Genomic DNA, 12,508 nt, shown 5'->3' with positions numbered 1-12,508 from the left:
CATAACCGACCAGCAGTGAGGCAAGATAATCAGAGACGCTTAGCATTATGTGCTACACCTCCGAGCCAATATTATTAGAGATGGTGAGTTGGAAAGATTGGTTAGACAAGCATTGCTAAAATCTGATGATACACTGTTCTGAATTGATCTCAAACTGGCTGGTATTGAACAAAGGTTTTCAGCAATCATTTTAAAATAATCCTGAATAGATCAGTTAAACACTGAGTTGGTCAAAGCCGGCCTTGAGATTAACTCAATTTTACCAAGCCTGGGTTCAGTTGTTCTGAAACCGGGAAGGAATTTTGTCGTTCTTGAGAGGTATTTGTGGATGTATCACTAATATTCTTCTGTTATTTATTGTTACTGTAATATTTGCGCACACATTTGCAAACTACTCAACTATACGAAAGCAGGAGTGCGACTTCTGCATTACACTAGCTGCGGAGCCATTAATAATGATTGAATAAATAAATGAGGTATTTATGCACCATGCATGGAGGGAGAGTTCTAAAACAGGCGAGGAGAGAAATTTAGCACAAAAGGTTGGGAACCATTGCAGTGTAGTCTGAGAGAAGTCTCCAGATAACGGTCTAATCATGTTATGTCTATTATCACACTGAGTTGCTAGCAAACCCCATGTAGAAATTTTCAATCCACTCTTAAGCTTATTTTTGAATAATTTATTGAAAATTAATATTTTCTAACAAAGAAATGAATCACTGATGCACCTGGAATCTGAATATATGATTGCTAATGTTATAAAAGCACTCATTGGTGACCTCAAAATGATGATTGAGTAACATATGATTGGCTTCAGAACAAATAATTCAAATAGTATACCTATACATGGAAGAATGTATATATGGAACAACCACTTCTTTACAAAATAGGGTATCAAGCACCCAAAGGAGTAAAAAGTGAGCGAAATAAAAATTTTACAAATACCTACGTAAACTATGATTGTCAAGGTACTCGTTTTAATGGGATCTGAAATGAGCAATAAATTTTACTTGAAATTTGCCATTTTCACAATGTTTTAAAATTGAGATGACTAAATTATGAATCTGAAAATATACATATGTCATAATTTTATTGAATTCGAATAATTGACATTGGTGCAAATTTTTGAATAACTAAGTATTTAAATATTTATTGCCAATATGACACAAAAGGAAGGATAACTATCCATTTCTAAAAATACAAACGTCAAGGCACATGCAGCATATTAGGATCAGAAATCATTAAAACCCCATTCTTAAAAGTACAATACAAAAGCGATACAACAAACAGTGCAACCACTATGATGTAATAAAGGCTAAGAAAAGGCGCCAGTAAAAGCTACGAAAAGCTTATAAAACAACATTGTGAAAGATACAAATCTAAACAAAAATCATAATAAAATATTCAAACTAAAATAAAACGAAAACAACACATTATTAAGTAAAGAAATGGTTGGCTCAGTGGTTCTTAAGCAGGACTCAGCTCAGGGATGGCCAATCTACCGGTATATAATCTAATATTCTGTGTCCATTCTGAAAGTGTTAGGTGAGGATATCATTGTATATTTATAAAGCATATTCTCTGATTAAGAGGTTAAATGCTTTGGCCTGATAGTTAGGTGTCAATAGCACAAGGCTACAAAATACCAAACAATAATGAGACATTTAGAATATAACTAATTTTCTCGATATAAGTAGTTTTATATTCGATTCGTTTAAGACGACCCTGGTTCAAGTAAACTACAGGGGTTCAATATATTAGAGAGTTTTAGTAGAGCCCCGCTAAATAATATTTTACAAGATTTCAGAAAATCCGGAAATTGGAGTCACCAAACCTGAGCCGAAAAATAATCCTGCTAAATCACCAGCTGACTATTTACAAAATCTATTGAATTTAACAATTTAAACATGGTGAAGAATAACAGAAATGCACACATAAAAGCTCATTTAGCGTTCATAGCTATCTACCTTGGTGTAATTAAAGATATGTATTTTGGAAGCATCTTAACAAATATCTGGTTTCTGTAGAAAAACTTCGGAAAAGAAAGTATGATTGAGCATCTGTTTGGCTGATATTCGTTGCAGAGGATCATATACCAGCATCAACTGAAATTTAAATAACATAAGATTTTTGTTGATTCAAAATGTATCGCAGATAAATGCAACTGAAATGTACAAAAAATTTGCATTGCACTCAGCAGAGATAAGGAGAAAGAAAAAATTTGAAGAGGAAAATGCAAAAGTTTGGCGTCACAGCACTATCTATGATGTAGAATAGTTATAATTATTTCCCTGCCATTATCGAAGTTTACAAATTGCAGGTAACATTCTTCATGTTGAATGATCAGAAGTCAAGAATTTTCAGTGAAGGACGGGAAACGTCAAATTGTCTCACAATCATGTTCGGAACATATAAGATTTGAGACTAATAACTCCAATCAATCCAAGCATTGCATTCATTCTTGCCAAATGTAACGCAACATAACTTCATTTGAAAATGATGTATACGAATTTTAGTTCATTTTATGATGGGAGATAAAATAAAGATACTATCTGAATCCATGCAGATTTTGTCATAAATTATGCCAAACTGCCTAGCGGTAAAAGTGTTCAACTTAATAACTGTGCTGGTGCCACATATTTCACAATTCAGTTCAAATCCCATGCCCTCCACCTCACTCAGGGTGAAAAAAATGGATAGGTAATGCTGAACCAGAATGATTCGGTCCTTCCAAATCAGTGCCAGCTTATGTAGAGCCTTGTTGGAGCAAAAAGCTTGAATGAGCATTGAAAATATTAAACTAAGGTATATATTTTCAATACTATAATTTCACTTTTGCCAAGAGAAAGTCTCTACACTACCTTGAATAATTACTAACCTCTAGTGCTTCGATGCCGCTGGGTGGAAGTTCTGGTACCGCTTTTGCGATTGGTTGTCTTGGCCATTTAGGAAATTTAGTTTTGAAATCTGGCATAGAAGTAACACCTGGCCAATTGGATTCATCAGGTGTGCCAAGTGTACGAAATATTCGAAATAATTGATCAATTTCAGAGTCTCCAGCAAACAGTGTTTTCTTATGAACCTGCAACGGAAAAGATGATTTGATCAAGTGGTTTGTTCACAGAGTAACAAGATGCAATGTTTTCCCGTCAGTGAGGAATTTCTACCCAGAGAGGAATCTTGATGTTTCACATAAGATACAGAAATGTAGTTTTTTTACTAATACAATTTAGTGTATCATTGAAATACATATTTATTTGAACTGCAAAATCCAGAGTGCAGACTGTGTGTATGAATATGATCCTCCAAAGATTGGACAAATAACAGAAACAAACTGGAAAGATTACTATTCTTTCAAAAATAGTTACCATTCACACATCCGTGGCTGCTTGTTTTACTCTTTGTTCGAAGAGAAGACACGAAAGAACATTGTATAAAAAATTGGTACAAAAAAAGCATTTACCATTTCAGCAAATATACATCCAATACTCCAAACGTCTACCGATGTCGAATACATTTTAGTTCCCAGCAATATTTCAGGGGGTCGATACCACAATGTGATTACCTGAAATATAATAATAAAAGATACCGAAAATGACAATCCAGTTTCATATAAAAGTAGTTTAGAAGAGACCAGAAAAACAGTTCAATATTTGTTTCCTATAAAATACTCAAAAATGTTCAAAATAAATAGTTCATGAAAAACATCTATTGTACGAATAGAAGATTATCCTCATAAAATCTTTTTAACAATTCATCCTACAGAAAAAAATTGCTTTTCCATTATAAAATATATGCATACTATAATAGAATTCTATTCAATCCAGGACTCTTGAATTAAATAGAATAGTCATCTATATTCTTGCTACAACATCCTTGCAATATACGTATCCACTTGCGCAAGTGCATAGAGAAAAAAAGGGTAGTTAATCCCATGCAACCCCAACTGATAGCTGGATTCGCCTACTACCATACCTCATGTGTATACATTCGTACAGGCATTCCAATAGCTCTTGCAAGTCCAAAGTCAGCAAGTTTAATGCAACCGTTCTTATCAATTAGTAGGTTCTGTGGTTTCAAATCTCGATGAAGAACTCTATGAGAATGACAATATGAAATCCCTTGCAGAAGTTGATACAAGTAACTCTAAAAAAAAATTATTTTATTTTACCCATATAATAAAAATTCATTGAAAAGTACAATAAATTTAGGAGAACCACTAATGTAGAATAGGATTTTCATATTTATCCTGAGGAAGAGAGAAGGCGATAAAATAGCCTATTCCTATGGCGTACCACGGCCTCTTGTCCGGTTATCAGTCTATGTCGAGCAAGAGATTAGTTAGTCGGTTATTTGTTTCAGATGCATGGACTTGATGCTGTGGGAAGTCGTAATCGACCATCAGTTATGTGAACCACCCTGCGGCAGTGAAGCAATCCTATAATCAGAGATGTGATCGCAAGCCACAACACCGAGCCTGCATGTAGTAAGTTAAAGTAATCAAAAAGTCGAGAACATTATGAAATGACACACTGGCGATTATATTCGTGCAAATAATAAATTAGTCAAATTATTATTTGTCTTCAATAAGTAGTTTGGCTTGTAATAAACCCAAATCTGATTAAAAATACATTCCATATTGGCATTGAAAAGTGGCACATTTCATCTTGTGTATGCGCTTTGTTCGGAAGTGATCAGTATGACACTTGCAGTAATAAAAAAAGTACTACTAGAATAACACATAGTCTTATACTTTTGCTAAAGGCAAGGGAAGCCCTTTTGGTTGTGAATCCATATATTTCTTAAGATCCTGCGATAAAAATTCAAAAACAAGATAAAGTTTCTTCTCATTGTGTATCACATCAAGCAACCTGAAAATAAATTGATCGTTTTAATTAAAGATGTCTTAACCGAAATACTGTATATACAATCATTTGATAAAGAGAGTCAGCCATTTAGATTGTAAGATTTGCACAAAAATAATAATAAAATCCTGAAATCAATGATTCTAATTGTTCGCAACATTACATATTTTACAATGTTGTCTTTTTTCATTTTAAAATATATCATTCTGACCTTAGTAGTTCAGAAGTGCCCTACTACAATACTACATTGCCATGTAATTATACAATGAGGAATCTGCATATTTCAGTATTTTGAGATCATAAATGACTTGTATACAGCAGTATGCAGGTATGTACTTGATTATTCATTAACCCAATGCATTAATAACTCACTTCACTATATTCGGATGATCAAGCTCCTTCAGAAGTGAAATCTCTCGGATTGCTGTACTTGGGACTCCTTCAGTTTCACTAAAATTGCAAAAGTTGTGACAATGCAGCAATGAGAAATTCAAATTAAAAGGATTAACATATGCGAAAATTGTTATGCTACACCCACTAGAAGTACGGTACTGGTACTTTAGATATGATCCACACTAGACCCCAGAAATTAATGATAAGGGAAGTAACAAGCAACTGCTAACCAACATATAAATTAATTCAGTATGGTGAACTCACGTATCCAGTCTGATTTTTTTCAGAGCAACCATGTTTCCAGTCACTTTATCTCGGGCCTTGTAAACAACGCCATATGTTCCCTCGCCAATCTTCTCAACTTTTTGAAACCCGTCCATCGTGTGGACCTCTTAATGTCTGTAATATATTCCAAAGTCAAATCGTTCTTTCCAATTTAAGTCAATATAACTCACAAAAGACAGAAAGATGAACAGTGACCCCACGCTTGCGAACACGCTCCAGCAACTACCCCCAAAGCGTCTGTTTACCACAGAAACAAGATGCTGCGCTGTTTGGCGGGAAAGGTCACGACCTCTTACATAATCAATAACATTTTATAAAATACATAAAATATGATAAGATTTCTTATGGTGGAAGGTAAACGGATCGTAATAACATAACAAAACACGGAATTAGCTAACCCCTCTATTTTCTTTTGGGTGTGAAAAGAATGACATCAGAAGCGGTGCCGAATAATCCAGCCGTACGATATTCTCGCGATGATATGTGGTTGTAGTTTAGTTATAGAAATCAAATCTGTCCGCATCAACTTCCCACAATCATTCTAAAACAGTTTTCGTTATTTTGACTATATTAGTAAATACCTGTTTAAATTTGAGGCATTACTAAATTTTATGTTGAAGGTGTTTCAAAACACTAACCACTTGAAAATTTATTCGCTTTTCTGTACATATGACGGCGTTTTCTTGTCGTCTTTTGCCAGCTTGTATCTACTGGCATCTCTGTCGCTGGAATTAATCTATAATTTTCTTAGTCATCATTTCATTTCAGCGAAATCCAACATCAGACTCAGACATCTGGGTAAAGTTTCTGGGTGGTTTAGTAATTTGTGTAAAACAATTTTGCAGTGACGCACCAGGCATATACGGGAATATCCTGTCTATCTTTAAAATGTCAGTTCCATGGATAATGTTTATATCATACCGCCTACTTATTTATTTATACAATTTATACATATCGTGACGAAGGAGAGTTCATAGCAAACAAATTATCAAGCTCCAACTGAAATGCTACAATGTTGCATTTGGTGGAAGTAACGCCAACAATATCGAAACAAAGCAAAAACAATCATCAAGCAGGCGCCACTCAGTATTTTCGATAATTAGCCTATGTCGGACGTGTGTCGCCAAAATTTTGTAAAAATCTTTCTCTCTCAGAAGTGAGGTCTAGTTAAAAGGGCCCGGTGCATTGTTTACTAATTACTTGTATGATAATAAACAGTAAGAGACAAAGAAACTGACAAATTTTAATATCCTCAACAATTATCACGGGCGCCAAGTTGGCACAAACGCGCTTCACACCCAAGTTTGCCCATTATTTTAAATTAGAGAAAAACACAAATCAAATCGCCTATATAATGCGTGAAAAATGCAGATAACCTATCCATAACCATAACAACGAACGAATAAAATGATCACACTTCGATTTTTGATATTGTTTGCATCACTCTTTGGTAAGTGCAGTATTTTTGAAATCTTTCTTGAAGTCTTTTTTGTGACTATTCCAAGATTTGTGTTTAACGCATACTTTTTCTGAAGGCAACAGAACAAGTGAAGGAGCTACAGTGACTCCATATTGGACTTCATGGTCAACCTATGGACCTTGTACTGTCACATGTCGGAGAGGCGTGCGATACAGGTGAATAAAATATGAAATTATTGAAAAATATCTTTGCGAACACGAATACCAATCATTCTGAACGCTGTTGTGTTTCAGAACTCGTTCCTGTGTCGGGGGTCTACCAGGCGAATATGGCTGTCCAGGAAGATGGTATGAAGGAATCCAATGTGTGGAAACATATAATTGTTTTGCAGGTATTTTATAATGCAGAATATTATGCATATAAGTTATAAATGGTTCAAGAATGCCACGAGCAATATTATAATACATTAATTAAATAATATTTAGTTATTTCAACAACGACATCAACAACAACAACCGTGACTACCACAACTACGCCGCCAACAACAGCAGTGCGGATTCAGAATTTCAGCGGGTGTATGAAACCAGATGAACCCGGAAGTTACCGAGGAACAGTTTATCGCACAATTTCTGGATATACCTGTCAACGATGGGACAGCCAATTACCTCATCCGCACAACTAGTAAGGCATTTTAAAGATTCATAAAAAGTAAATTACAAATCTCGACTCCACAACAAGTAATTCATTTTAGAAATATCATATGTACAGTATTTTACTTGTTGTGGATCTTAATCTCGACTCGAACCGATAATACTTGGCAAAAAACTCAAAAATAGTTCGACACGATTCGAATCGATGTATATATATAATTTGATAACTTTCATTACAGTTCCCCAGACAAACACCCTGGTGCTGGATTGGAAAAAAACAATTACTGTAGAAATCCAGATATGGATGTCAAACCTTGGTGTTTCACAACAAATCCAAACAAACAGTGGGAATATTGTGAAGTTATTATTTGTACAGGTATGTGCTATTTGATTCTCTATTTATGTCTATAAAATTCCACTGAAAATACAACGGGATATGTATTATAATTGCACTAGTAATCAAAACCAAATGATAATTATAGCTTTTATGATTGTTGTGTTTTTGAATGTAGATGATTCAATTCCAGAACTGGAATCCACGAGACGTGATTGCTACAATTCATCAAATCCTCAAAGTTACACGGGCACTATTTCTACCACTACAACAGGATTGACTTGCCAGTATTGGAACTCAAGTTCTCCCCACAAGAATTTATTGTAAGTTCGAAACTCTGTAATATTATATTATTTGGGCCAAGCAGATGAGACGACGGCAAACTCGAGTGAATATATTACTTGTTTATGAGGATAATTTTTTCTTTTCAGTCCAAGAGATCAATATGAATCAGTGCATCTCGGTGATCATAATTACTGTAGGAATCCGGACAATGACACGCGGCCTTGGTGCTTTACCGTAGATCCAACAAAAAACTGGGAATACTGTGATGTGCCGATGTGCTCTGATACTGGTAAGCTATTTGGATAAAGGAATATTGGTTTAATAAGCTACGAAAGAAATACCAATTAAAAGTGAATCCCGATTCATAAATGATGATAACAGTAGCTTTAGTTAAATCGTCAAATAGAAATCAACGAAAAAAAGTAGTTCGATATCCAATTCGATACCTAGCTAAACTATTTCCGGCGCTCCAGAAGTGTGTGTACCAATATGGATGTAACTAATTTTGTTCGCCAACTTTACATCAAGTTTTGTGAAGGGACGGAAGGCTATGGGCAGGTGGTATATTCACTTGGCTAACACAGACAGTCCTCGAACTCGTAATAGAACTAAAATAGGGAAAATCGGAATATAATTAAGGCCTAACACTAATCTGACACACTCACCCACAAACTACGGGAGTACCGATTTAGATAAATCGTTAAGGAGAAAGCAACAAATAAATCAAAAATAGTTCGATATCCAGAAGTTGCCTAAACTATTTTATTCTTGAGAGTCCAATATCCTTTTTAATTTTGAGTCGATTTTGATTTATTATTACTCAGAGAATAACAACCTTGATACCAATGGTCTATCAATCCAATGCGGGAGGCCGCAAATTGCTATGAAACCTCACTCGACATCACGAGTTGCATTTGCTCCTATGTTTGCTGATTTCAATCATCACCGAGCAAGTTTATTTGGAAGAGCAATATTAGAAGGTGTTCCCGAAGTTCATGAAACAGAAGACCTAGAAAACATAATCGGAGGTTTGTTTTTAAATTTTGCATTGGTTACATACGATGACCGTACATTTGAACCCATGCGTATATCCACGGGTTCAATCTATATGCTGGTGCTAAAACCCATGGGTTAGGGTTAGTATGGGTTTAACTATCCGTGAAACAAAACAAATTTCATAGGTGCAATAGCATACAGGTGCAATTGTCATGGGTTCAAATGTACGTGGGTTCAAATGTAATGGAACCGTCACATACTGGCATTGTAATGCAAGGATTCGAAGTTGCAGAGCATTATAATCATTATTGTATTTTGCCATTGTAACTCTGAATGTCATCGTTGCAGATAACATCATTAGTTTTTGCGAATATTATTTGAATGTTGAATCAACGACACTACCAATTAGTTCTTACTATTCATACCCTGGAACTCAAAATATACCGCGCAAAGGTTGGAGTTCCTATTCGTATATATATAATATTTAATAATAACGGATTCAATTTCGCAGGTTTCGAGGTAACCCCAGGAAGCATACCTTGGCAGGCTTCGATCAGGCGAACATACTTTGGGTCTCATTTTTGCGGGGGAGCATTGATAAACGTTCGATGGATAGTTACAGCGGCCCATTGCATAACACAGTAAGTCTCATTAGTCAATAGTTACGTAAACATCCACTAATAAAAATGTTCTACTGTCCCTATTTTCACACAGAAGCACTTTTGCTATTAATAATCCAGTTGAAGCGTGAATTCTCTAGTCCATCTTTGGTCTAATGTCTAATCTAAGCTAAGGGTTCTTTGATTATAAATAGAATCTGTAATAATTATCTATTTCTAGAAAGAGATGTTAATTAGACAATTGGGCAAAATCGGTATTCACCAACAATTATAGTCATTCCTTAATTAAATAAATTCTCTTCAATCAAATATTTGATCATTTAGTTCTCCTCAGCTTCCCAAATATTATATCGGATTGATTTTTTACTCGTAGATAAATAAAGTTAACCCGAGTTGACTCTTTACAGACCTCAGAATCCAACATCATATTTTGCGTTACTTGGCGACCACAACCAATATGATGAAAATGAAAATCAAATAAGGATCGATTTTGACGTCATATTTCGTCATCATGCTTATAGTTCGGTGACTTTAAACAATGATATAGCATTGATGAAGGTAACATGAGAAACTATATAGATTATTATCAATTCAGTGCCAACTGAGTCATGCATAAAGGCAATAAATGAAACTCCTCCGCACCAATGATTTTTATCCAATGCATATATGTAAAACTATTATTTTTATCAGATAACAGGGTGCATATATTCTTCTGGAAACATCTAATAAACTAGAGTATATCTTTCAGACCACAAGGCCAGTTCACATGAATTCATTTGTATCTGCGATATGCTTACCCAGCACCGGACTCACCGAAAGTGAATACACAGGAATCGTGTCTGGGTGGGGAACGATGCAAAGTAAGTTAACTAATAATATAAGGTATAAACCATTACAAATATAAAAAGGGTATGAATTTGAACCAAGATTGTAATCAGTATTTATTTTATCGCCATAAAGAAAATACACTTCATGCGAACAATAGAAAGAAGAGACTTGAATATGGCATTTCAGGTGAAAGGTGGCGCGAGAAACCAAAACTGTTTAACGAGCAGCGACACCCAGACACCGATAGACTCGGTCATACGTATTTCCTAAAAATTGTAATATATAAACATAATGTTGATTTGTTTGAAATGTACATATGTCTATAAAACTGATTTATTACAGATACCGGATCCAACGAACTCCTTCATCAAGCTAGTGTGCCTCTTATTGAAGATAGCAGCTGTAAACGACTAATGAGTGATATTATGGAGGGCATGATGTGCGCCGGTTATGAAGATGGCGGAAAAGGCTCTTGCCAGGTCATTTTTGCATATCGAATTATTTTAAGCATAGGAATATAACAAACTATTATATATATATAAAAAGAATTCTGGCGACAACAATGTTTAAACAATATCTTTATAGAAGCGAACTGTATTGTGCATCCCCAATGTTTAATTGCCCCACCCTAATATAGTAACATATGGTACAAAATTAAAACAATATATATTAGCAATATTTATTTCAACATTAACGCCACGTCAAAAATTGTATTATAACAGGGCGATAGTGGAGGACCATTAGTTGTTAAAATGGAGGATGGTGGATTCAAACTTGTCGGAATTGTATCTTGGGGATATGGATGTGCAGCAGAAAACAAACCTGTTGTGTACACAAAGGTTAGTGTAATATTGATGCGAGTAAAATGTTTGCATATGTAAACGTTCATAGGGATTGAAGGAATTCTAGTGATTGCAAATTTAAATTAGCCTTTTATGACCATAACTATGTTTATGTAATAACTCACTGTAGTGGCAGAAAGTTCCAATCTATAATGCTAGGTTTTTCAATAAACTATTTTCATTTTTCACAGGTATCACACCATATTGGATGGATAAACTATATTGTTAACACGTGAATAATGAGCACAAAGCTGCGTGCGAATGAGAAACAAGAAAACAAGTTTGTGTCGATAGAAGAGCTGAAACGCAGAGCAATGTTCCACTCAAAGTTGTCCATAGCCTTCATTATAGAACAAATTAACTTAAATTATCATGTTTTGATGCGACGTTGAACCTGTATTGAATACTGTTTCGTCATCCTCATTGTTTCTGATAAATTAAATGAAAATAATTGCAATGCTGAACGGCGAAATTATTTAATTACTGTATTGTTGTTGCTACATGAAGGCGTGTAATAAAACGTCTTGTTGCACTATCGTTTATTTGTATTGAACTAAAGCAGGAACAGTGTGTAATAGAAATTTATTTTTTCTTGAAGTACCATTTTTATTGGAGTAAAATGTTTATTCACAATGTGTACTTTGGTAGGGTGAAAAATAAATTACTGAGCAACGTTCAGGCTTCAGCCTTGATGATGGGGAACGGAGCTCGAAATTGTAACAGTGCAAAATGACCTCCAACCGAAAGCCTACAAGGGTGTGCCAACTTTTGGGGTCTAGTCAACACAGAAAAGTACAGTGGCGTACGATCAGCAGTTTTGAAGGTCGTGAGCTTGTTTGGTTTAACCTATCTTAATAAATCAACCTTTTCTGAATTTCACCAAGAACAAACACAGAACGCGCCCCATTGATAAACATCTGCAAGACTCATAGTTGCAGTGTCAAGTTATACACCAAAGTATCTTACAACACACTAGTGCAGAACGTACAA

At 35.0% G+C, this 12,508-nt stretch overlaps 2 protein-coding genes across 2 annotated transcripts; one reads left to right on the top strand and one right to left on the bottom strand.

Annotated features, from left to right (window-relative positions):
• Nucleotides 1-665: 665 nt before the first annotated feature.
• Nucleotides 666-5,796, bottom strand: LOC120342250 (cyclin-dependent kinase 2-like). The gene is made up of 7 exons (XM_039411004.2): nt 5,523-5,796; nt 5,238-5,315; nt 4,754-4,871; nt 3,976-4,146; nt 3,464-3,565; nt 2,879-3,082; nt 666-2,105 (listed from the first exon to the last, which is right to left on the bottom strand). The coding sequence occupies exons 1-7, from the start codon at nt 5,636-5,638 to the stop codon at nt 2,004-2,006; spliced, it is 891 nt and encodes a 296-aa protein (XP_039266938.1). The 5' UTR covers nt 5,639-5,796; the 3' UTR covers nt 666-2,003.
• A 1,118-nt stretch (nt 5,797-6,914) lies between these two features.
• Nucleotides 6,915-12,130, top strand: LOC120342248 (plasminogen-like). The gene is made up of 14 exons (XM_039411002.2): nt 6,915-6,993; nt 7,079-7,178; nt 7,257-7,354; nt 7,449-7,644; nt 7,853-7,989; nt 8,126-8,270; nt 8,379-8,521; nt 9,057-9,260; nt 9,740-9,869; nt 10,256-10,406; nt 10,597-10,708; nt 11,019-11,155; nt 11,399-11,515; nt 11,710-12,130. The coding sequence occupies exons 1-14, from the start codon at nt 6,951-6,953 to the stop codon at nt 11,752-11,754; spliced, it is 1,758 nt and encodes a 585-aa protein (XP_039266936.2). The 5' UTR covers nt 6,915-6,950; the 3' UTR covers nt 11,755-12,130.
• The last annotated feature ends 378 nt before the right edge of the window (nt 12,131-12,508 follow it).

Source organism: Styela clava, chromosome 3 (assembly GCF_964204865.1).
Source record: "Styela clava chromosome 3, kaStyClav1.hap1.2, whole genome shotgun sequence".
In the NCBI taxonomy this organism is placed as follows: Eukaryota; Metazoa; Chordata; class Ascidiacea; order Stolidobranchia; family Styelidae; genus Styela; species Styela clava.
This window is presented reverse-complemented; position numbering and strand designations above follow the sequence as displayed.

What these genes read in the sequence shown, in the direction of transcription:
- LOC120342250 (XM_039411004.2), bottom strand. Translation starts at nt 5,638, where the DNA reads ATGGACGGGTTTCAAAAAGTTGAGAAGATTGGCGAGGGAACATATGGC. An exon ending in AAAAAAATCAGACTGGATAC is followed by an intron (nt 5,316 to 5,522) that starts GTGAGTTCACCA and finishes TTGCAATTTTAG; the next exon opens with TGAAACTGAAGGAGTCCCAA. An exon ending in GCGGCATCGAAGCACTAGAG is followed by an intron (nt 2,106 to 2,878) that starts GTTAGTAATTAT and finishes TTTAAATTTCAG; the next exon opens with TTGATGCTGGTATATGATCC.
- LOC120342248 (XM_039411002.2), top strand. Translation starts at nt 6,951, where the DNA reads ATGATCACACTTCGATTTTTGATATTGTTTGCATCACTCTTTG. An exon ending in GCGGCCCATTGCATAACACA is followed by an intron (nt 9,870 to 10,255) that starts GTAAGTCTCATT and finishes GACTCTTTACAG; the next exon opens with ACCTCAGAATCCAACATCAT. An exon ending in GCGGAAAAGGCTCTTGCCAG is followed by an intron (nt 11,156 to 11,398) that starts GTCATTTTTGCA and finishes GTATTATAACAG; the next exon opens with GGCGATAGTGGAGGACCATT.